At 34.9% G+C, this 24,373-nt stretch overlaps 1 protein-coding gene and 1 long non-coding RNA gene across 7 annotated transcripts; one reads left to right on the plus strand and one right to left on the minus strand.

The window, feature by feature from the left end:
• LOC121370593 lies at window positions 1-7,348 on the minus strand. Its single transcript, XR_005957702.1, has 2 exons — window positions 7,199-7,348; window positions 1-683 (listed from the first exon to the last, which is right to left on the minus strand). It is a non-coding gene; the product is annotated as an uncharacterized LOC121370593 (long non-coding RNA).
• On the plus strand, window positions 6,966-22,679 carry LOC121370591 (pyridoxal kinase-like). Of its 6 annotated transcripts, XM_041495915.1 has the most exons (12): window positions 7,329-7,371; window positions 8,498-8,510; window positions 9,041-9,149; window positions 9,770-9,824; window positions 10,971-11,075; window positions 11,876-11,959; window positions 12,574-12,608; window positions 14,658-14,743; window positions 17,014-17,162; window positions 18,946-19,064; window positions 19,219-19,285; window positions 20,563-22,679. In XM_041495915.1, the coding sequence occupies exons 3-12, from the start codon at window positions 9,060-9,062 to the stop codon at window positions 20,676-20,678; spliced, it is 906 nt and encodes a 301-aa protein (XP_041351849.1). In that variant the 5' UTR covers window positions 7,329-7,371; window positions 8,498-8,510; window positions 9,041-9,059; the 3' UTR covers window positions 20,679-22,679. The 6 variants fall into 6 exon arrangements, with proteins under 6 accessions (XP_041351850.1, XP_041351848.1, XP_041351851.1 ...); XM_041495914.1 differs by lacking the exons at window positions 7,329-7,371; window positions 8,498-8,510 and adding an exon at window positions 7,021-7,122; XM_041495916.1 differs by lacking the exons at window positions 7,329-7,371; window positions 8,498-8,510; window positions 9,041-9,149 and adding an exon at window positions 6,966-7,122.
• The last annotated feature ends 1,694 nt before the right edge of the window (window positions 22,680-24,373 follow it).

Genomic DNA, 24,373 nt, shown 5'->3' on the forward strand with positions numbered 1-24,373 from the left:
TCGTCAACATATTTTGGGTGGGTTTTTTTTTTTTTTTTTTTTTTTTGACATCTGTCACCATGTTATGTTATATATACAGTACATAACAGAAAAAAAAGTCGACAAGCAATCCATAGTGTCGCAGTGTATTTATCCCCAGCAATAACTATCCAGGTCTTCCATCTGCTCACCCCTCCCTCTCTCTCTTTCCTTCTTCTCTATCTCCCTCCCCCAGATTAAAGCCAATTAATGTCAATGAATTTGTGTGTGTGTGGGGTGTGGGGGGGGGGGGGGATTGGGGGTATGAACCCAAATGTATGTAAACGGAAAGCATTTATAAATGTCTAAAAATATAAAACCAACAACATGCAAAGCATCATAATTTAGAAATATAAATCACAATTATGTAAAACAAACCCCCCAAAACCTTTCCAAGTTCAGTCTGATATTCACTTGTATCTCACAACTTCAACATCTGACACATTGACACTTGCTATTTTTTTTTTTTTTACTAAGGAACAATCATCATGAAACAAAAAACTTTGTTTTATCATCTGAATACGAATCTAGCACTTTTCTTATTGTTTCCATTTTGTAGTCTGCTTGGCCTGTCCCAACAAGACAATAAATCAGGTTCTATCCATAAAAACAAGCATGGAATGACTTCTAGCTTCAGTCTTTAAGGAACCGTACTAGTTCTGTACCTGAAATGCAAAATTCAATTATAATACAAATGTATTCATGTAGCTAAGCTTAATATGTTTTGCACTTATTTTTAAATCAACAAATAGGAAACAACAGGAATGTCTGTTTAAAGAGCCTCCGCAGATCCTATAGTATAGGTACTTTAGTACTTCGTATTTGACATACATGTATGGTATTTTTGGCACTTGGACTAGTGAGAAAAGAAACTTGCAGCTTTTACACAGCCAAACATCTATCAAATATACACAAAATAATATTAAAATAATATTTGGGTGGAGGGGTGTTATTGGGTTATTGTTCCTTTTCTTTCCTTATTTATAAATCTTTAAAAAAATGTGAAATGACTCGGGGCAAACTGGTAACAAGGGCAAAACACCATCATAAAAGATGTTATAAAAATATAACATTATAATTTATATAGTATAATACTATTACTGGAATCAGTATAAAGATGCCGAGAGGAGGTGGGGGTGGGGGGATGATTCTGTGCAAACAAATATAATACATGTATATCCTATCAGTAATTTGAAGAAAAAAAACCCTACAATAACACCCCCACTATCCAAATATTATTTTAAATTTTTAATTATTATATGCATGGTATACATGTATGTAAGGTTATATGGTTAAGGACAACACAGATAATGAGAGAGGAAACCTGCTTCCACCACACAATGGGCTATTCTTTCTGATGGGCAGCAAGCAATCTTTTATATATGCAGTATCCCACAGACAGGATGGTACATACCACAGCCTTTGTTACACCAGTTGTGGAGCATTGGACAGAATGAAAAATAGCCCAATGGACCCATTGCGGAAATCAATATTAAACCTACCACACATTAGGTGATTGTCTTACCACTGGTCTATGTCCTGGCTCTACGAGTATATAAAATATTGAGAGGCTTCGTATTACAATTTGATTGGCTGCACATTACAATTTGATATCCTTGCATTAATTATGCAAAGTTTAATTGTAGGATTGATTAATTAAATGTGTACTTATAATTGACAAATAGGCTAGACCTAAATAATGTAAAAGTGGTGAAAAAATAGCACATGCAAACTGATAATATCAGTGATAGAGATAGTGTGCCTTTAAGCAAAAAGAAAAAAATCATATCATCGTGTTATTAATATTTTATATTTTAGCACTGCCTAAATTATATTCTAACATAATCAACAGAAGAAAATAGTAAAATAAAAATTCAGTAGGACTTCCATGTTTTATAATCTTCTGTCACAGAATATATGCAGTCTGTAAAAACAAACAACACTGACGGTCGACTTTCAAGTGTCATTTGTCTTATCTCATAGCAACAATCCGTCTTTTGTTTTACAATATCTTGTCACTTGGAAAGTTTCCTTCTTCCGTGGTATTGAGGAACACAAAAACACGAAGAAGGCATTATTTATAAAACTTTTTACAAAATGTTATAGACGCAAAGTCGTTTACTTCCTTGTTTTTCAGTGTCACGTGGGACCCTGTTGTTGCGTAACGCCACCTATTGAGGAGTTGGCGCACCTCGAACGCCCATTGTCGACAGTTTCCGGCAAACATCGGAGATCGGCGAAACCCCCCCCCCCCCCCCCCCCCCAACCAAGACTGGCACGCTCAACTTGGTTAATAAGGGGAGCGCGGTAGTTGCGTGTTGTGGTTTATGACGGCAAACAAATTCATTACGCCGTATATATGGTTTGGTGTCCGGTCTCCTTTAAGACAATCATTTAGAAACATGCTTGTGTTTTAAGGAACACCAATCCATTTTTGAAATACCTACATTACCAAGCAGTTCATAACGCCAACCTTGATTGTGGTAAATATGCATATGCATGCAAATCACAGACAAGTGACTGAAGTTTAGTTTTTATCATGTCGATTATTTGACAATTTGTCTCAGAAACTCTGTAATTTACACACTATCCCAAAGACTCTTGGACAAGGGTGTACACAGATGGTTCCGCCAAAGATGCTGTTCAAGATGGAGAAGCGGGAATATACATCAAAATGCCCAACTGAAATATTGCAAACCTCCATTGCCACCGGCTCCAATTGCACTAACTAAAAAGCTGAAATGGACATGCTAATTGAAGCCACCAACATGCTGTTATTGCAAGAAGAAACAAAAATGGTGAAGTCGTCCTCTTAAGTGACGCTAGGTATGTCCTGCAAGCCCTAAAAGATCCACAAAACACAGACATAAATAAACTTTCAATATCTCTAATAGATCTTGGATCAAAAACAAAGAAGCTAACACTTCAATGGATACCAGGACACTGTCAAGTGGCTGGCAACGAAAAAGCTGACAAGTTAGCGAAAGAGGGATCAACGAAAGAACAAGTCGACAACAATAGCTCTTTCCAAGAAGCTAAATCTATCATAAAGTCTGCCATGAAAACAAAATGGAGCAAACATCATCCACTCTAAGATAAACACGATGCCTGTTATCAACTTGGCCGTAGAGAACAAGTAATAATCTTCCGACTAAGATGCGGATACAACAGACTGAGACATCATTTGCACAGAACATTCAAAATTGGCGATTCCGAAGACTGCCCTTGTGGACAAGCGGCTGAAACACCCGAACATATTCTACAACACTGCAGCCTACACAACACATTCTGACAATTAATATGGCCAAACACAACAACACTCGCCACAAAACTGCATGGAACAGTCACTGAACTAATGAACACCGCCTCTTTTGTGGGAATGACTGGTCTGATGATTTGACTATCGAAGAACGAGAAGAAGAAGAAAGTGTATTTTATCCCACACTATCATTTCTCACCATAACATGCCATATATTCACAAGATACAAAAGACAACACAAGGTTTGTTGCCAAAACACCCCAACAACTTTAATTTGAAAATACACCACCCAATGATCAATGGCTTATTGACATAAACAACAGATTATAATGATATATTGTGCAAGCCTCTTTATTTTCATCCTCCTTATAACACTTAGTTCAAGGATGTCAGAGGTGCAACTTCTGATTTCAGTCCATGTGCTATTATTATTTATAAGAACGGCAATGCACAATGGGGCAACAGCAAACGGAATTAAAAGGTTTATCTCATATGCTGGCCTGTGTTTTTCAGATTGTGATATTGCTGCTATAATATAACGGATTACAAAAGCAGTAGTTGTCAAAATGCTGTCTTAAGAATTTAAACTTACCATATAGACAGGCCCGTAGCCAGCATTTCGAGTGGGAGAGTTCGACTATGTATTTGGATATGAAGTTGAACTTGCTCCCCTGGGAAATTTGAAATATCTGAAAGTCTAAAACGTGTTTTCCTGGCATCTGGAACTTAACAATTGATAATTTAAAACAACGATTTTCAATTATTATGTAGATTGTATTTTTGTTATTAAGATTATTATTATATTTGGGTTTTTTCAAGATAATTAAATTCTAGCACACAACAGGAGTTAAAGGTATTGACCCAGTGTGTTAACCCAAGTTACATGTTAAATATTTTCGGCAATTGCTTATTATAACCTTAGTCAAAGAAAAGGTATGTGTACCTCAGAACTATCATCACTTCCTTTAATAATGAACATATTTTTGAAAAACTAATCACATTACGTTCATAAAAATTGTATCACCACCAATCACCGCCAACACATGCATCCCCTGTTTAAGAGTACAGGTGTAGTCCTCAAACATTTTTGGCAAAGGTTATTGCATAAGGTATAGCATCCCATTTCATGTTTATCACTGATGCGTCATATCATCAAAATGGCCTATCCACATGTTGGCTATAAAACATTTTGAAGTACTTGGAAATTACCTTCAAGAAAGTATGCAACATTTTCTAATTGGCCTTAATCCTACGGGACATTTTCAAATTCAAGAGCACCAAAACCAACCCTAGCCAGCTACCGACCCTGGTCGGGCTGCTTGTGCTCCAATGTACATTCTAGCACGGGCGACCCCCCCCCCCCCCCCCCACCCCCACCCCCACCCAATCCAAACCTTTTCCTGTCCTGGACGGAGGAGCCCGTCAATGTCGACACCTGTGCCCATGACAAGCGTGTGCTACAACAGCATTTTCTGAATGTGCACGATAAAAACCTATGACCTGACCTGATCTAACAGCATTACTTTCTGTTGTTAACCTTTATTTCTCTCTTTGATTGATAAATCAATGGAAGGTGAACTGCTGTCATTGTCATGTAATTATCGAATGCTACGAGGTCATCAATATAGCAGAACGTACAATTAAACATTTTTGCTACATTTACGTTCATTTAAAAACAACAACAAACAAAGCCCAACTAGTTTTGCCAGATTAGTTAGAAATTCTGAATCATGTACACTGCATCTTTGGTAAGGGGATCAGTAAATGACGAAGACAAGCAACTTTTGTTTTATGGCAGGGTTGCAAAAGCTACAGTCAACTATTTGTGCAATATTAAAAACAAGAAAAAAAATGGACCTTAGCTTTTGCGGGAGGGTTCGGACGAATCCCCCGAACCCCCCTCCCAAATACGGGCCTGATAGAGGACTTAGATGCTGATCATCAGAAATGAAGCTACATAATGTTTGACGCATACAGATACGTTAAATAGTCAGAAATTAAGAATTTACATCACTTCCAAAAATAACTATTCCATGTGGAGTGAAACCAACACCCGTTGAAATCATGCAACTGATTCGATGCAGATATAAAATCAAAATACACTGACTGGGTATTGAGGATGTTTAAGATGTACATTGTCCTTGGATGGTGTATTTTTATAATCGAATACTTTTTTGGCTACAACCATTTCGTTGACATTTGTATCATTTAAATATATAGCTATTTTTGGTGGCGTTATAAGTATAACCGGATAAATATAGTAGTAACTGCTATGTTTTGATGAGCAAAGTCGATGTTGGATGAATTACATTGTTGTTGAGACAAATTACTATGGTTCAAGAGACAGAAAATAGGAATAATAAAGGCTGATACCACAGTTCTTACCTAAACATCGTTCAATGCCTATTTATCAGAGCAAGTTTGGCATAATAGACTTGGTTTATCTGATTTCTAGATTTGTGTACCCCATAAGAGTGAGAGGTAGGCTAAATAATTATTATTTTACATGATAATTTAGATAATTTCACCAAAAATAGATTGAAACTTACTCGCAACAAGCGGTTTGAAAAAAAAAAAAAAGGTTTCATTCAATCCAAACCTTATCATATGCTCATTCTTTATTGTTGCAGCTATTTTGGTAGCCATCTTGCATTCAAACAATGATAAAATGTGTTTGTATTAGAAACTGAATGCAACAACTGAATTACTTTCACCCTAAAAGCATGCATTTGAAGAACAAAAAAGTATGTTGGGGGTAAATAGAATGTAGAATATATGCATGGCTAGTCTTTGGGACCATTGTGTGATTGTCTTAAATTTAAATGATTATACAATATCTCAATTAGCAGTTATTAATGAATTCACTGATTATCACTAACACAAAAATCTTGCTTAAATGATGTAAAATGTCATATATTGCAAGTTTCTTGTTCTACCTGCGATAGTATTGAATTATAATGATGTTGCAATGTCTTATTTAGTGCCTAAAAACAAGTCATAGACAATAACATGTTTTTTTTATTTATTATAAGTGATTGCAAGTATCACATATATTGCCAATTTTCATGAATATTTCTACACTCCTCATATCCTCAATGAGCACAGTCCAGAGATGCAAAAACCTCCAAGCGTTTGTCCAAATTAAACCAAAAATGCCCGAATCTAGATAACATTTTTTTATATTAGCATTACTACCAAATAGCTATATAGGGTTGCAAACGAATCCTACGCATTTTAAAATGGATTACAACTAATTTTGAGGGTGGATTGTTGGAAATACATGGTAAAAAGGTTTGAGGTTAGCATATTTGCCCGAATATAGGTATCATTTTTGCCCGAATTTAAGGTTTTGCCAATCTGACTAAAATTAGCTCTACTCAGACTACTGATCTAATTTTAATTGGATTGAGGTTTTGTCCCGTGGCCCGTCTCGTACGCTTATGCTAACTGCAAGGTTCAGGTCTCCTTCGGCCTCACACACTTTCAAATCGAACTGACAGTACCCTCCTATTTTATATACACTTTGCAGTCCGTGTAGGCCTATTGTGCAGCTTACTCTGGCACTGAATCGACAAAAATTACAATGTCGATGCGTTGGTGTTTTGGTTTTCTCCTTCTTTGGAACTCGCAATATCCGGTGTACACGGCCGCGGTGTTTACGCATGCAAACATAGCCTACCTAACTAAACCGGAAATAACGTATGCCACCGGTACACGCGTGATAGTATTTGGTTGGAATTGTATGACCTGTTAACAAAATGTACGCTGACAACAGTGTATTATCAATCCAGAGCTCAGTCGTCTGGGGATATGTCGGCAACAAAAGTGCGACATTTCCGCTGCAGGTAGGCCTATAACTAATCATTTCGAAATGCATATAAATTTATAAGAATAATTAAGAAATTTGTAACTATGACCTACCGTATTTTCATTTTTCATCATTTAGTTGACAAACCATTATCATACCATTGACACTGATTTCCGTTTGACTACTGTGGGCGTGGCTTAAACTTAAAGTAGCAACAACCGTGGGGGTGGGGGAGCAGGTCAACTCGCCTCAAAACCAACTCACCCCCTACCAACTCGCCCCAACGGTTGGTCAACTCGCCCCATACTGTTTAGTCAACTCATATCGTTACCATTTTATTAAAGGGACATTCCCGAGTTTGCTGCAATTTTTAAGATGTTATCCATTAACAGAGACTTTTTAATGATTGCAATTACATTTAAAAATTAAATATATATTTCTGTATAAAATATTAATGGCTGTATATTAAACATGTTTCTGATCGTTCTAATATTTGTACTAGGTAAAATTTCATTTTATTTCCTAAAATATAGTTTTTTCGTACGTACGAAATTATTTGAAGACAAAATCCATTTTGGGCTTCTTACAAATATTAAGATGATCAGAAACACTATACAGACACTGATATTCTTAGAAACGAGAAAATATATTTAATATGTAAGTTTAATCGTAGAAATATTTTATTAGTCGGGGAAAATCTTACAATGCAGCAAACTCGGGAATGTCCCTTTAAGCTTAATGTACCAATATTTTAAGAAATAATGTGTATTAAATGTTGTTGAATATGCACACCAGAGTCGGGAGCAAAAGCCTTGCCTGAATAGGCTTGACAGTTCAGTGTAATATATTATTATTTATCCGATATTAGCACCACGACAGCGACATCAAAGGCCTTGGTATGTGCTATCCTGTCTATGGGATGGTGCATATAAAAGATCCCTTGCTGCTAGTTGAAAAGAATAGGCCATGAAGTGACGACAGCGGGTTTCATCTCTCAATATCTTTGTAGTCCTTAACCATATAACCATAAATAAAATGTGTTGAGTGCATCATTAAATAAAACAATTCCTTCTTCCTGTAATGTTAATAAATAAAATGGCTCCAAAGTTGTAGATGTCCATTTTTAATTTTGGCACAATTATCTACAGACAGTAAGGTCTCACTACACAGATCACTTCCGGGTGAGAGTTCATTCATCACGGTCCACTATAGTTCCTAATTGTCACACAAGTTATGGTTCACATATTCATTTGAAGTTGGGCAATTTAACATGGGTTTCAATGGCAGATGACATCTGTGTAGTGAGACCTAAAGTTTGAGACGAGTTGTCCAAACACTGGGACGAGTTGGTAGGGACCGAGTTGGTTTTGGGGCGAGTTGACCAGCATTCAGAATTGTCTTCATTACTGTAGTAAGATTAAATGGGTATGTAATAAAGAATGTAACAGAACCTGAACAGGGTGTTTGAAAGTTTATGTGTGTGGGAACGACACTAGCTGTTAAGCACTACAATGGTCTATGGTTTGAAAAGTTTAGCATCCAAAGGGTCTGGATCTGTTAAGAAGAGGGTATGGGGACATGCTTCCCCCAAGAAAATGTTGAATTTTATGTCTTTATATATAGCATTTCCATCCTTTGGAGCACAGTAACAGGGAAATGTGTTTGTGTGTGCATGTATCAGATATTTTTCCAGAGGGTAAAATTGGCATTTTTTTAATGGTACGGATGCGTACCCTAAAACTGTTAAAATTAATGCTGTTTAAATGTTCCGCCCCGTATGACTTCCAGTTACATGTAATACTTTGTATGCAGGCTCAGTCATCAAGTTATCTTTAAGCATGGAGTATCTATGTGTCACAAGCTGTCGTTGAGTATTTATAACTCTTAATCAGTTGACATTGTTGTGTGAACACACCCTTGAATACATTGTGTGCGGAAACTCTGTGTGTATTTAGTATGGTGTGACGTACGAAGATGTCTGCCAGTGATTGCGGTGTCCTGTCATTCTGTCCTTCAGTAGTTTATGGCAATTTGTGGAGTACATGCTCAACATTTCTGTTGCAGGTATTTAAATTAGTTAATTAAAATGAATAAGATTGTGAGGTGTTAGCTGCTACATGTGTAAATTTATTTTAGATTCACTAAATCATATTGTATTAATAAATGGAACGTTTGTAATCTTAATGTTCAGTAGGTCGCAGGATGGATTCCTTTGGCTCACCTTTCTTTTTTAGTGTTGTGCATTACATTCTTGAAGCTTTTTGGCAAAAGTTAATTCTTTGTGTTTATTATCCATATGGTTCAACATAACTGAGTTAATAATAATCATACGAAGCACACGTGTAATAAGTGTAATGACATAATTTTGGGAAGCGACGTCATACCATGACGTTACTTCACTAGTCCTAGCTCAGACTGTGCATTTGAAATATGACGTAATTTTGTCGTCTCCTTCTAGTTGTGGCTGAAACATTTTGAGTTGTATCTTGTTATTCATAAAGACAACAACAATAATAATACTATTTGCATGTGAGTCATACTGATTTTACAAAACTTGTGTCAGGACTCGCTCTTGTTTGGACAATACAAAAATCCTGACACACGTTTCGTAAAATCAGTACGACACACAAGCTCATATAATAATCTCTATGTCTTATATTTATATAATTTTGTTTACTTTTCAGCTGCTGGGCTTTGACGTGAGCAATATCAACTCGGTGCAGTTTTCAAATCATACAAGTATTTCATAGATTTATATTAAAGGCACTGGCCTGAGTTTACAGCCATGGTAGGATGTTTCTACTAACAGAGTCTTTTAATGACTACCGGTAATATCACATATTATTGACATTTTCTAGTTTAGAATATATCGGTGTCTGTCTATCTAATGGTTGACATGTACGGTGTTTGTAGTACATTGTACCATGCTATATAGCTCAAATGTCAGTTAACTTCCAAATAAAAAAACAAAACAATAATAATAATATGCAAAAAATATATATATAGATACGTATATTTTTTACATACAAAATTAATTGGAGGTAAATTCTAACTTAGGCTACTACAAACATCAAGACAACCTGATACAAACATATCTATATATATATATATATATATATATATATATATATATACACACACACACACATATATATATATACACACATACAGGTGTACATATACAGGCCTTAGAAAATTATGAGAACTATAGTTTCATTTGCACGTCGCTTGCGCAAATTTAGTTTTGGCGTTGACCTATTTTGTGTTCGCGCAGAATTTACTTGGATATAACATGTTATGTAAAAAGGAAATGGGTTACCTGGATTTGTTTCTGCGTAACTGATAAATGGGTGACACAGACTGTCAATTCTCGGAGGCCTGACACACAGGCACTGATATTCTAAATTTCTTTAATATGTAATTAATATGTAATTTTGATTGTTAAAAAGGCTCTCTTAGTCAACAGTGTTAGATTGGCAGCAAACTCAGGATAGTCTTTTTAAGATTATATTGACAGTGTTTGTGAGTGTAGTGTGTGTGAGTGTATCATGTAGTGTGTTTGTAATGTAATGTAAACATGTAGACATCATTGTCATAATTTGGAAGTTACCTGACAACACTTAATATCTGGGTACTAGAGTCAGACTGTTGAGGCATATGCCATCTTAAACTGTTAATGACTAACACAAGAGTAATTACTAACCATGAGGCAGGTTTCTTATTGGATCATTTTAAGTATAGTTTACAGTTAGGTAGGTGTTTAGTTAGTTGACCAGTGTACCTTACTAGTGATTAATTCATGCAACCCATTATTAACCAATCATTATAAGGTGTTCCGAGGATGATAAGGATAGTCTCTAATGTGTTATTTTACATTTCTTAAAGGTTATAAGGTGTTCCGAGGTCAAGTGTTGGATGATAAGGACGTGAGTGAGCTGTATGATGGTTTGAAGTCAAACAACCTTCTTGATTTTTCTCACATTCTAACAGGCAAGTGAATTTACTTTTTCTCTCGTTGTAATTTACAAGCAGGAGTTGATCAGGATTTGACAAACATTGGGGCTGTGGGTGAGGTGCCAGGATTCAAAATTTTTTTGCTTCTTGACAATTACAGAGTAAGTAAGATTCCCAAATAAAATGACTCTACCTGCATGACAAGTACACTAAAGCGGCAAACACTTGTTTGCATATACGAGTGTGTGTGTCTCCATATATGTAATGGATAATAAGTCTTTTTAAAACACATTATGTACAAATAAATATAAAGTCTTATTATATGTATACATTAATTTTGTGTGGATTAATTTTCAAGAACTATAATTTTACAACCACACAACAAAATGCACAATCATAAATGATACATAAAATATGGTGTTTTGACCCTCAACTTAGAAAGAAATAGTATATGCTTACCATTCACTCTGTTGATATTCAGAATTTTAACAATACTGTGTGTCCAAATGATGTTCAGAAATGTTCCACCTTTGTGCTGCTTGTCACAAGAATTGTAGAGAACCTGATTTTCTTTTACAAGATTAATTTGTTTTTCAACATCAATTTTGTTATTTGTACAAGGCATGGTTGGAACCATATGGGGAAACTACTCCTGATGATGCAAAAAATATGAGGTAACATCGAAATTTCCATTGAAAAAAATGTATTTAATATGTAAGTTTAATCATTGAAAACATTTCAATTGGATAGCAAATTCATGACAGACTCTTTAATATGTGAGGGAAAAAAACGATTACAAAATTAACTGTACTTCAATTCCATTGTTGCTATTTTAGGTTATGTTGGCTCAAAATCATTTTTGGAAAAAGTTGCAGAAATCATTAAAGACATAAGGAGTTGCAACCCAAACCTTGTATATGGTAAGTGCATTAAGATAATTTAAAAAAAAAGAAAGTTTTTATAGGTTTGTTACATACGAAAGTAATAAATGTTGTCAAATATGTACTTAATGTTGTTTGAACAGAAGTATAACTATCTTTTAATTTTTTAACTGTCTGTGAATGCTACACACAAAATTTTATTTACAAATGAAAATGTAAACATGTTTTAAAACATGTTTGTCTTTGTCATATATGTATATGTAGTAAAACGAGAAGAACATGATTATAGTGGCCTCATACATATATAGATACATGTATGCATTCATCGTCAACATTCTCACTCCAGCCAGTGCACCACGACTGGTACATTAAAGGCAGTGGTATGTGCAATCCTGTCTGTGGGATGGTGCATATAAAAGATCCCTTGCTGCTAATCGAAAAGAGTAGCCCATGAAGTGGTGACAGCAGGTTTCCTCCTTCAATATCTGTGTGGTCTGACACCATATGTCTGACACCATATAACTATAAATAAAATGTGTTGAGTGCGTTGTTAAATAAAACATTTCCTTCCTTCATTGTCAACATATATGATATATACTTACTTAAACTGTTAATTTAAATGCTTTAATCTTGTGCATTTGTTTGTTTTTCAGTATGTGATCCTGTAATGGGGGACAATGGTAAAATGGTGAGTATGATCATGACATACAGATATTTATGCCACTACCAATATATGTAATAAAAAGAAATGTTATTTAAATCACAAAGTTGAAATCAAAGTATTAGTGTTCTGTTTAATTCTTTACTTACCTTTAATAAGAGACCAAGTGATTTTCTTAAAAATGTACCACCTGGAACTAGCTGAAGTACGTTTTATAGTACAAGTATAATTTGAATATGCAGAAGCAGGGGCGGATTATGCTTTAGGTAAGGGGGGTTTCCGAAACAATATGTAAATGTTTATAATTTGAAATTATAAATTCTTTGTGGATATCAATTTATATCTACATGTACGTGGTGGGGTTGGTTGTTTTTTAGGGTGTGGGGGGTTCTGTACAACTGTGAAACCCCTATAATCCGCCCCTGAGAAGACCTTACAAGACCTAGCTGGTACATGAGGCAGACAAACCAATGTATTAAACCGAATTGTTTTTAATTTATTCTGCAACTACAGTTTATATCGGCAGATTAATTTCAGCATGGTACATGTACATGGAAATAAAGCTTTGTGTAATGATAGAAATAACAACACATGTATATTTATTTACAAATTAAGAGTTTAAAAGCTATTGTTTGATGTCAGAAATTTAACATCTTACAACGAAGGAAAGAAAGACATGTTTTATTTAACGATGCACTCAACACATTTTATTTACGGTTATGTGGCAGCAGACATATGGTTAAGGACCACACAGATATTGAGAGAGGAAACCCGCTGTTGCCACTTCATGGGCTACTCTTTCCGATTAGCAGCAAGAGATCTTTTATATGCACCATCCCACAGACAGGGTAGTACATACCACGGCCTTTGATATACCAGTCATGGTGCACTGGATGGAACGAGAAATAGCCCAATGGGCCCACAGATGGGGATTGATCTCACACCGACCGTGCATCAAGCAGACGCTGTACCACTGGCCTATGTCTTGCCCCTACAACGAATGATGTCATGAATCTTTGACATCCTTTTTTTCAAAATTGAATTTTAAATACATATGTTAGGGCATACATGTATATACATGTATTTATTGACATGAAAAAAATAATAATGAAAAAAGAAGGCATTTACATACATATATATATAAATAACAGGAAGTAAATGATATAATTTTCACTTCACACTTCCACTTTCTTTCTCCAATCTGGCTATCCCCCCATTTCTTGGAAGACAAGAAGCAGAACTGTTAACCTGTCTGGCTATCCCCCTGTTACCGGGTACATGTACTTCGCCAGAATTATCGATCTGTGATGTATCAGTTTCTAACACAACTAAATGACTTGTAATTGAAAAAACTTATTTACTTACTTATAAATATTTGACGTGCCTATATTCAATTAAGGTTCAAGCACGCTGTCCTGGGTACACAGTCCAGGACTGCCTCTCCAGGACATAAAGGGGGTTGGACAACAGGTGCTATCGCTTTATTTGGTTAATTAGTGATCAGTAATCGATAAAATTAGTGGGTGTATTTTGTAATGAAAATAAGTTTATTGTCGTGATTCTAAAATCTTTGACATGTATCCTACTGCAAAAGGTTTGCTTTTTTGATTGAGAATACAAATAATAACAGGTTAATAATGTACATGTATAGTCCATCTTATCATTGTATATATATATATATTTTTTTTAAATAGTTTGACGTAAGAAGAAAAGTAAAAGTGTTTTGGAAGTTAAATTAAAAAAACTATTATTGTGTGCAATTTACAAATTAGTCATCTCAGAAATAAATAACTTGTAGTAAATTCTGTAGTACATTAAGAAAAGGTGTTCCCTATGAGATGGACTATAGGTTGTCAGCTTTATGCTGTTCAGAACGAATGAGGAATTCTGATCTTCATAGGATCTAAAGCTGATCACCTATCGTTGTCATTAACCTATCGTTGTTCTCTATACATGTATATATCCATGTACTGCATGCATCTCTACATTTACTGACATAACAGTAATGCTTTTATTTCTGGGCTGAACTGGGGGGAAAATACTGGTTGCAATTTATTCTGAATCATTTTCTTGTAGTATGTTCCTGAAGATCTGCTTCCTGTGTACAGAGATCTGATTATTCCACTGGCTGATATCATTACACCAAACCAGTTTGAGCTGGAGTAAGTAGCACATTTCATTCAGCAGATACCCAGTTGAAAAGAAACAAAATAATGTAATTTTTCAATACCTTACAGAGCTGACAGCCCAAAGAGTTTGCAATGAGTCAGATTTTGTTTTATGCTTAGCAAAGAGCGAAATCTGCTCAGTACTTTTGGCACTGGAGGGTCGGTGTGTGTGTGTGTGTGTGGGGGGGGGGGGTCTCTTCCACAACAGTAAAACAAATTTAACTGCAGAATCAAAATGCAGCTATAATTGCCACATGGCAAAGTTGACTCTTTTTTGTTTTCTTTTTCCCAGTAGTCATTTTTGTTAATTTAAATAATGTTTGTGCCAGGCATATCCTACAGAAGTACCCTGCTGCTTTTTTCACTGTTAGAAGCCAGGGGTCTTCTTTTTTTTTAGTTTATTCCCACAGGCAGTATAATGTGTACTACTCCATTTGGCACACACATACCAGTGAGTTTTCTAAAGAGTAGGATTACCCATTTAGCTATTGTATCACATGCCACCTGTAACTGCACCTCGAGAAATAAATAGACTAGAGTTGAACAGACTATATTAATTTAAAATTGATCAACATTCACATACATGTGTTCCAACATTCAATGAAATCGTCAAATGAATTGTTCTTGTTATATATAGCACTAAACACGTTATATAAACTGTACAGTTTTTGTACCTCATGACCATGCATAATTGATTGTGCAACTTACCGTTATGTGTTTGGTGGTGTTCTCTGACAGAGAACTTGAAATAATACTTTTAAGATTATCATATGGGAAGAAGGCACAGCTTTGTCTGGTGTGACAGCACCTTTATATGTCGGGACAGTATTGGAACGGATTTCTCTATTACTTATAGTGATTTCCCTAGTAATTGGTCACGGCATGGTAGACCAAACACTTTTGGGGCATTTTCACCATTTTCCGGGCAACTTGTATTTCATTAAAAATAGACAAAAATTAATTGAAATAAAGATTAATGTAATTTATGTGTTTGCTTTAAGAAATGAATGGCAAAAGATATAAAAGGCATATTTTATTAATTAATAATACCTTTTTTGTTTTGTTTTATAAAGGCAATTTTAGAATTAATTACTGAAAAAGGCTTCTTTAATCTCAAGGCAGCATGGTGCTGATTAATGCAAGATGACACTAGACTACTGAGGCATGGTGCTGCACCATGCTAAAACAAGCTAGGGAAAACACTAACTTAAAGATCAATAAGACCAGCATGTATAGTGGTAGTGTCTTACTTCTCTTACTTGTTACCGGCCTCGGTGGCGTCGTGGCAGGCCATCAGTCTACAGGCTGGTAGGTACTGGGTTCGGATCCCAGTGAGTGCTCCGCAAGGCTCATTGGGTAGGTGTAAACCACTTGCACCGACCAGTGATCCATAACTGGTTCAACAAAGGCCATGGTTTGTGCTATCCTGCCTGTGCGAAGCGCAAATAAAAGATCCCTTGCTGCCTGTCGTAAAAGAGTAGCCTATGTGGCGACAGCGGGTTTCCTCTAAAAAAATCTGTGTGGACCGTAACCATATGTCTGACGCCATATAACCATAAATAAAATGTGTTGAGTGCGTCGTTAAATAAAACACTTCTTTCTTTCTCTTACTTGTTAGACACTGGTTCACATTTTCAGGGCTCACCCTGTACATTACCAGATTAGCCAATTACAAATTTTTATACAAAATGGCTACAACATTTAGTCTTTAGCTAATAAAATATTCCTTAAATTAATCACATTTTAATAATTTTCAAGGAAATACATATACTCTGCCCATCTAAAAATTGGCTAAACCAAACAATTTGTTCCAGTGTGAGCCCAGCATTTTATTCCATCGTGCCTGCATCAATTTAATGTTCAAGCACGTCCATCCCGGGCTCATCTGGCTAAGTCCGGGACAAATAACAGAATCTGATAGTGACTTCGTGTGGAAAAATTAGTCTCGATATTGATTACGATGAATCTTATTTTAGAGGACTACCAGACATGAATGCTTCAAAAGTTGGAGAGTTCATCATCATTTTTTGTGAAAGCAAGATACCCAAACTCGCATAAGAATTGCACACTGATTTAAAATGTGTTGGATAATTTGTAACTAGCCTCGTCCTTTCCATTAGACCAGACAAAAAAAAAAATCCATTGAAAGATTTACATACTTTAACTGACTTACACTAGTTATGCTTTTGTTGATGTACATGTATAGGTTGTTAAGCATTGTTTCTTTCATCATTATGTTAACATATGATTACTTTTGATGCCAGATTGGTAACCGGTATAACAGTGAAGAGTGCACAAGATGCTATTAAAGGTATTGACATACTTCATGGAAAAGGTGTGAAGACGGTTGTTCTCAGCAGTGGACTTCTAGCAGATGATGGAAAGCTAATGTGCATTGCCAGCACAGATAATGGTATGACAGTAATGTATTGTTGAGCTCTGAATACACTTTGAGGACAAATACAAAATATGGAGTGGGATGCTGTAATGCACTCGTCTTGATGTGCGGTCGGTCTATGATCAATCCCTGTCGGTGGGCTCATTGGGGTATTTTTTGTTCCAGCCAGTGCACTAAGACTGGTATATCAAAGGCTGTGGTATGTGCTATCATGTCTGTGGGATGGTAGATCCTTTGCTACTAATGAAACAATGTAGCAGGTTTCCTCTCTAAGACTATATGTAAAAATTACAAAATGTTTGTCATGCAATAGCCGATGGTTAATAAATCAATGTGGTCCAGTAGTGTCGTTAAATAATACAAATTAACTTTTTTTAAACACAAAATACAAATATGTGCATCTTAAACTTAGAAGCAGATAAATATAACTTCCTGAACTGGAGTCTGTCTAAATAACATTAACATGTTTTTTAATTTTCTCTACCATTCTGTTTTATAGAACTAAATTAGATTTTATAATTTTGTATTGAACTGTATTGATCAGCGGTAGCTAAGGCTGTTTTGGCTACTGATTTCTCTCTTGGACTACCAGTTGTCTAAACCCGGTAGTCCGCTGGGCTACTATATTTGTTTGGCACACCCAGTTACCCCGCAATCAACAAGATGCTTAAACACCTAAAACAACATCGGCCTCGGTGGCGTCGTGGTTAGGCCATCGGTCAACAGGCTGGTAGGTACTGGGTTTGGAGCCCAGTCGAGGCATGGGATTTTTAATCCAGATACCGACTCCAAACCCTGAGTGAGCAAGGCTCAATGGGTAGGTATAAACCACTTGCACCGACCAGTGATCCATAACTGGTTCAACAAAGGCCATGGTTTGTGCTATCCTGGCTGTGGGAAGCGCAAATAAAAGATCCCTTGCTGCTAATCGGAAAGAGTAGCCCATGAAGTGGCGACAGCGGGTTTCCTCTCAAAATCTGTGTGGTCCTTAACCATATGTCTGACGCCATATAACCGTAAATAAAATGTGTTGAGTGCGTCGTTAAATAAAACATTTCTTTCTAAAACAACGTTTAGATAAAAATAAATGATTTTGTTTTTTTCTCTCTTTTTAAAAAAATTATTAAAATTATGGGGCTACCAATTTTTACTGAGGTCTACCAGATTTCATAACCTTAAAAAAGTTAAGGTCAAGGCTTGAATTCAGTATTGGGGGCAGCAGGACAATGTGGAGACCCCTACTGTTGTTAGTCCCCAACTGGAGGGAACTACATGTAGGTTTCATCTTCGTCCTTGTGTTGTTCCGTCTGTCCCACATATTGTTTTCCAGATGGGTTTTTTTACAATGCCTCAAGATATGCAGATGAAATTTTGTGTTTAGTGTTTATGTTCTGTTGCAGATCATGTTTAACTTTTATGGCAGTTTAAATTTTTTAACAGAGTTATGGTCCTTGAACTTAGGTGATATGAAAAAAATATTTCAGGACCTTTTTAGACAATGCCTTAAGATATCGAGATGAAATTTTGTATATAGCTTTCCCATGTACTGTTACAAATCAAGTTTAACTTTCATGGCGATTTACCCATTTTTCACAAAGTTATGGTCCTTGAAGTTAGGAGATATGAAAATGTGTTGGGCCTGGTAAAGGGACGTGTGTTGCTTTAGCTTCTTAAATAAAGTGTATTAATTTATTTTTGTTTTAGCTCTCATTATTATTATTATATGTTTATTATAGTATAACTTTATTAATTAAATATTTAATTTCAGGGGGTTTTCTTTCTGTTTTTTCTTTTTCAGGGAGTTCAAAAGAGAGATATAAGATTGAGATACCATATCTTCCTGAAAAATTTGTTGGAACAGGTGACCTGTTTGCAGCAGCCATGTTGGCGTGGATGCATAAAGATAAGAATTTAAAGGTATTCTAATCACACTCTTTTTCAATTACAGATAATGTTTAGAATTTCTTCCCATTATGGTGTTAATTTAATTAAAAAAAAAGATAAATAAAATATGATAAACAACAGTAATAATAACCCTTTTAAAAACAATTCCAATATTTTTCTTTTGCAGTTAGCTTTTGAGAAGACGTTAGCAGTGGTACAAGCAGTGATTAAACGAACAGTGGAACATGCAAAAGGTTTGACACTAGGCTTGAATAATTAGTGGTCAAACATAATAGAGAAAACTTACTTATTATAAAATAATGTCAACACACTTCATTGACGTTTTTTACCCCAGAAAGCCACTACAAAATTATTAATTGTGTTAGCTACTTTCATATCTTAACATAACAAACTATAACATCATCTAGTACATTACAAATCATATAGTTCGTATAGTATAGTTTGCTGCATTCTAAGATGTTTCCGACTAATAAAATATTTCTACGATTAAACTTATATATTAAATATATTTTCTTGTTTAGAATATCAGTGTCTGTATATTCATTGTGTTTATGGTCGTCTTAATATTTGTAAGAAGCCCAAACTGGATTTTTTCTTCAAATAATTTCATACGTACGAAAAAATATATTTTAGGAAATCAAATCAAGTTTAACCTAGTACAAATATTAGAACGATCAGAAACATGTTTAACATACAAACACTAATATTTTATGCAGAAAAATATATTTGATACGTAATGACAGTCGTTAAAAAGTCTCTATTAGTAGATAGCATCTTAAAAATTGCAGCAAACTCGGGAATGTCCCTTTAAGAGTGCAGACATTATTTTATAAATATTATTATCCTTTTGGATATTTGTTAATATATCCAATAAAAACTTAATTGTGTGGCACATACTAAAACTGTTTGTAAGAGTTGCAATAGGTTTTGCAGCTTGAGACCTACCTAACAGCAGATGATTAACATTGTACTTTTTTCTCTTATTTTCTTTATGCTTGTTGCCAGTTTGCATTAGTTGAGAAAACTGCTCATGAAATAACTGCATCTATACATTTATTTGAATTCAATAAAAGTATCATTTTGCAACAAGGAAGGAAATGGTTTATATAAAGACACACTCAACACATTTATTTACGGTTATATGGCGTCAGACGTATGGTTAAGGACCACACAGATATTAAGAGAGGAAACCTGCTGTCGCCACTTCATGGGCTACTCTTTTTGATTAGCAGCAAGGGATCTTTTATATGCACCATCCCACAGGCAGGGTAGTACATACCAACGGCCTTTGCTATGCCAGTCGTGGTGCACTGGCTGGAATGAGAAATGAGCCCAATGGGCACACCGACAGGGATCGATCCCAGACCGACTGCGCATTGAGTGAGCGCTTTACCACTGGGCTACATCTCGCCCCGTATTTGGCAACAATGACCTGTAAAGGTGAAATAAAAAGTATATTATGTTAATGATACCAGTGTCCTAATATGGTGTTTGTTTTTGTGTTTTTCAGATGCAGCTAGAAATGGCAAGCCATCCACGCCAGCTCACATGGAACTGAGATTGATTCAGAGCAAATCAGACATTGAGAATCCCAACATTACATACACTGCAGTTCCAATCTCTTGACCTCGGTAGATTGCCGGTATTCACCGACACGTTAGAACTGTATAACCAGATTTGACAGCACATTCCTTACAGTTTTAGTCATAGCCAGCAAGAATGGAAAACACCAAAACATTAGCTGAATAATTGAAAAAAACTTTTCTCTTCTTCTTTTTAGGCAAGGGACCATTTGACTGTTATCTGATTAATTGCCATGCTCTGTTGAGTAAGATGGTTCATGAGTTAAGTACAAGGACAGTAAAGGACAGTAAATGGTCTAAATATTTGTGAAAATTATTAATACCTCCTGACACACAATTCTTGTTTTAGATTTATTAATTTTGTAAAACACAAGGCAAATATATTTTAATAAGATATCTATCTCCCTTTTTACATTACAAAGCAGCACAAAGTATTTGTGCTAATCAGAATTGATATAATATGAAAGAAAATAATACACAGTACTGTAAAATACTTTATTTTCATGTGGAATTTATTTTAGCGTGTGAATAAAATTCGTGAAAATAAATTCCAGGTGAAAATAAAGGCTGACGAAAATTGGACTAAAATAAAAAGAATGAGGTCTCATTCAACCAGACATCATTAGTTTCCGCTGTTCGAGGCTGTTAGTAACAACAAGACATAAAAATTTGAATTAAAAAAAGCGATGTATAAGTACATATATATATATATCATATATGATAATAAACAATATTAACACTAAAACAGTTTGTATGATTTTCTTTTTTAAGTGCTGGTGATCAGTCCCATCAGATAAAAGCCTCACACGTGTTAAACAATGAAAGTTAACGTGCTTTGTCACAGTATGTTAAAAATGTGGAAATGTAAAAAATCCGGCCTGGACTTGTACAGTAATACTACTCAGGTTTCATCTTTACCCTAAAGACTTTGTAATTCATGCAGTTTTACCCAATAGTTGATGTATTTTTCGTGCTGGGGTGTCATTAAAAATCTATTCTAATCTAATCATGGAGTTTTAAGGTCGACGACTGATACTTTCCACACCATTATTTTGGCTTTGGACACAAATATAACCTATCCATTGAATATTTTGGTATATATATTACTAAACCAGACATTGAACAAACCAGAATTCTGTCAGTCCTGAACTTTTAAAATTCTAAAACACTACCCTCTAAACATGGGATCCTGTCTAAATGAGATAAATATAAATAGGTCCCAGAATTCTGGCATGATCCAGTTTAGACGAGTTTCACGGTATACATATATTTGACAAATGGTCAGTCTTTGAATGTTTATCTCCCTGTAATAAACATGAAACTTTTTTCAGAATGCTGGAAAATGTTCAATCCAAAATTATTACTGAACACTTTTTATTCGAAGATTACTACAGTAATAAAACAGTAACTACAAACCGTGTTTGTAGAAAATAGTGTAATTAAAACAATTGTACCATTTACAAAATATGGTCATGAAATTTGCTAGGATATTTTGTATTTGTTGTGTACTCTATTTATATCATGCCATCTAAAGTGACTATTTATTTTTGTAAAATCTAGTTCTATAGTCATAAGAATTTACTTTCTGATTAGGTTATACAAATGTACATGCCTTGGTAGTAATAAACACTTTTCTGGTTTATTTGCACTTAAGAGTATGTTTTATGCATTTTGTCAAATATATTTTTTATGAGATGTTTGAAAATCGTGTTTTTTTTAAGTGTAAAGTAAGTGAATTTATGTTTTTCACACCAAGTTTTAAAGATTGATCTGGAAATCATATATGACTGCAAAAAAATAAACAAAAAAGATGCACAGAAAAAAAAAGTAAGCATGAAATCTGATTTCTTAAGGTGTCTTCTAATACAAATCGGAACTAGTTTTAGTTTCTTGATGTGTTTTTAATAGTGACTATATTGGCAGCTGCATGTGCAATTTGTAGGTGACTCCAGGAGCCAAGTACTCCCCAAGAATCACACTCGATTCTCCACTGTTTATAGTGTATTTTTGAAATAATAGTGAATAAAGAGGTAGTAAAACTCAGGATACAAAGTTATTGTTTTTTATTAGCTTATGTCATTTTGAGTATGATTGACATCAAAGAATTGGCTGACAGTTGTACTCGTCATTTACCCATCTTGTTTTTACTCTTTTTTTTTTTAGATGATGCTTACTTTTTGTTAATAGTTAATTACGTTTTATCATAAATAGCTTATCAAATACCAAACATGTCATCTTTGTCTCACCTTTACCAGGTGAAATGGCAAAATATTTACCCATCTTGTTTTTACTCTTTTTTTTTTTAGATGATGCTTACTTTTTGTTAATAGTTAATTACGTTTTATCATAAATAGCTTATCAAATACCAAACATGTCATCTTTGTCTCACCTTTACCAGGTGAAATGGCAAAATATAACTATTACTTTTCCAAAAGGCTGCAACTTTTACATTTATAGTTTAATGTTAAATTTCACATTTAGATCAGTTTCTCACAACGTATAAGATTTTCTCACAACGTATAAGATTTTCTCACAACGTATAAGATGAAGGTCAGTGAAACTAGGTTTATAGTTGCACCTATGGATGTTCATCACAGTACATGTTAAGAATTAAAAATTGTATTACTTAAATTTGTTTAATTAAAACACTGGCATAGGAAGCGAGGGGGCAAGGGGGCATGTGCCCCCACTTTTCAAATATTTTGCTTTATAATAGTGTAAAAGTGTGTAAATATAAAAGTGTGCCCCCCCCCCCCCCACACACACACACACTTTTTGGCACCTTTCTACGCCACTAAAATATATTTGCTTTTTGCTCAATGTTAAAGTTTCATGTTTAAATCATATCTCACAAAATACATCAATGAAACTTGGTTTATAGTTGCACCTATGGATGTTCATCACAGTGAATATGACCAAAAAAAAAAAAAAAAAAAAATCCTATGGATGCAACTATTAATGACACCGAATAGGTTTATGATAGGTGAGGAATTTAATTGTTAATAAACTGTTGTCCTTTTTATTTTTTCTTCGTCAAATCTGTTTTAAAATGACGGAAAAGACATCTGTGTTATATAGTCTATGTTATAAACGTTTAAGAGGAGGGAATTAGCAGGGGGCAACTGCCCACCACCCCACCCCATATCCAAATATCCATCTAGCTCTCTTACCGTCGGAGTGCTTGTGCTCGCTTAAGATGTGCATGTAATCACATTTAAGACTACTATCTGGGCATTGGTAGACAAATGCCTTTGTGTTAAAATTCAATATCATTGCATCATCTTTTGATATGATGGTCATCGCATTTATGGTATGAACCTCAGACACTAAAAAAAAACTGTATTTTTTATGAAGTTGAAATTTTTAATAATATAAAAAAGGTGATAAAATTATTATTTTAAAAAGATGCGTGGAAATTGGCCACCTATATCTAAACATTTTCCGGGAGAGCATGCTCCTGAACCTTCCTAGAGAGCTTGTGCGCTTCACTCCCACATTCAATACACACCAAAATGCATTTTCAGACCCCCACCCCTCTAACAACGCACCTGGATCCGTACTTTAAATTGTGATTTGCTGGTTATTCTTAATATATACAGTTAAAAACACTGATTGCTTTATTCTGATGCCATGTGGGTTTAAAACTAAATAATATATATGTTTTAAATGAATTTAACATTATTCATTATAAAGTAAATTCATTGAGTGTTTTTTTAATTTTTTAAATTTTTATTACTG

This window comes from Gigantopelta aegis, chromosome 4 (genome assembly GCF_016097555.1).
Source record: "Gigantopelta aegis isolate Gae_Host chromosome 4, Gae_host_genome, whole genome shotgun sequence".
Classification (NCBI taxonomy): domain Eukaryota; kingdom Metazoa; phylum Mollusca; class Gastropoda; order Neomphalida; family Peltospiridae; genus Gigantopelta; species Gigantopelta aegis.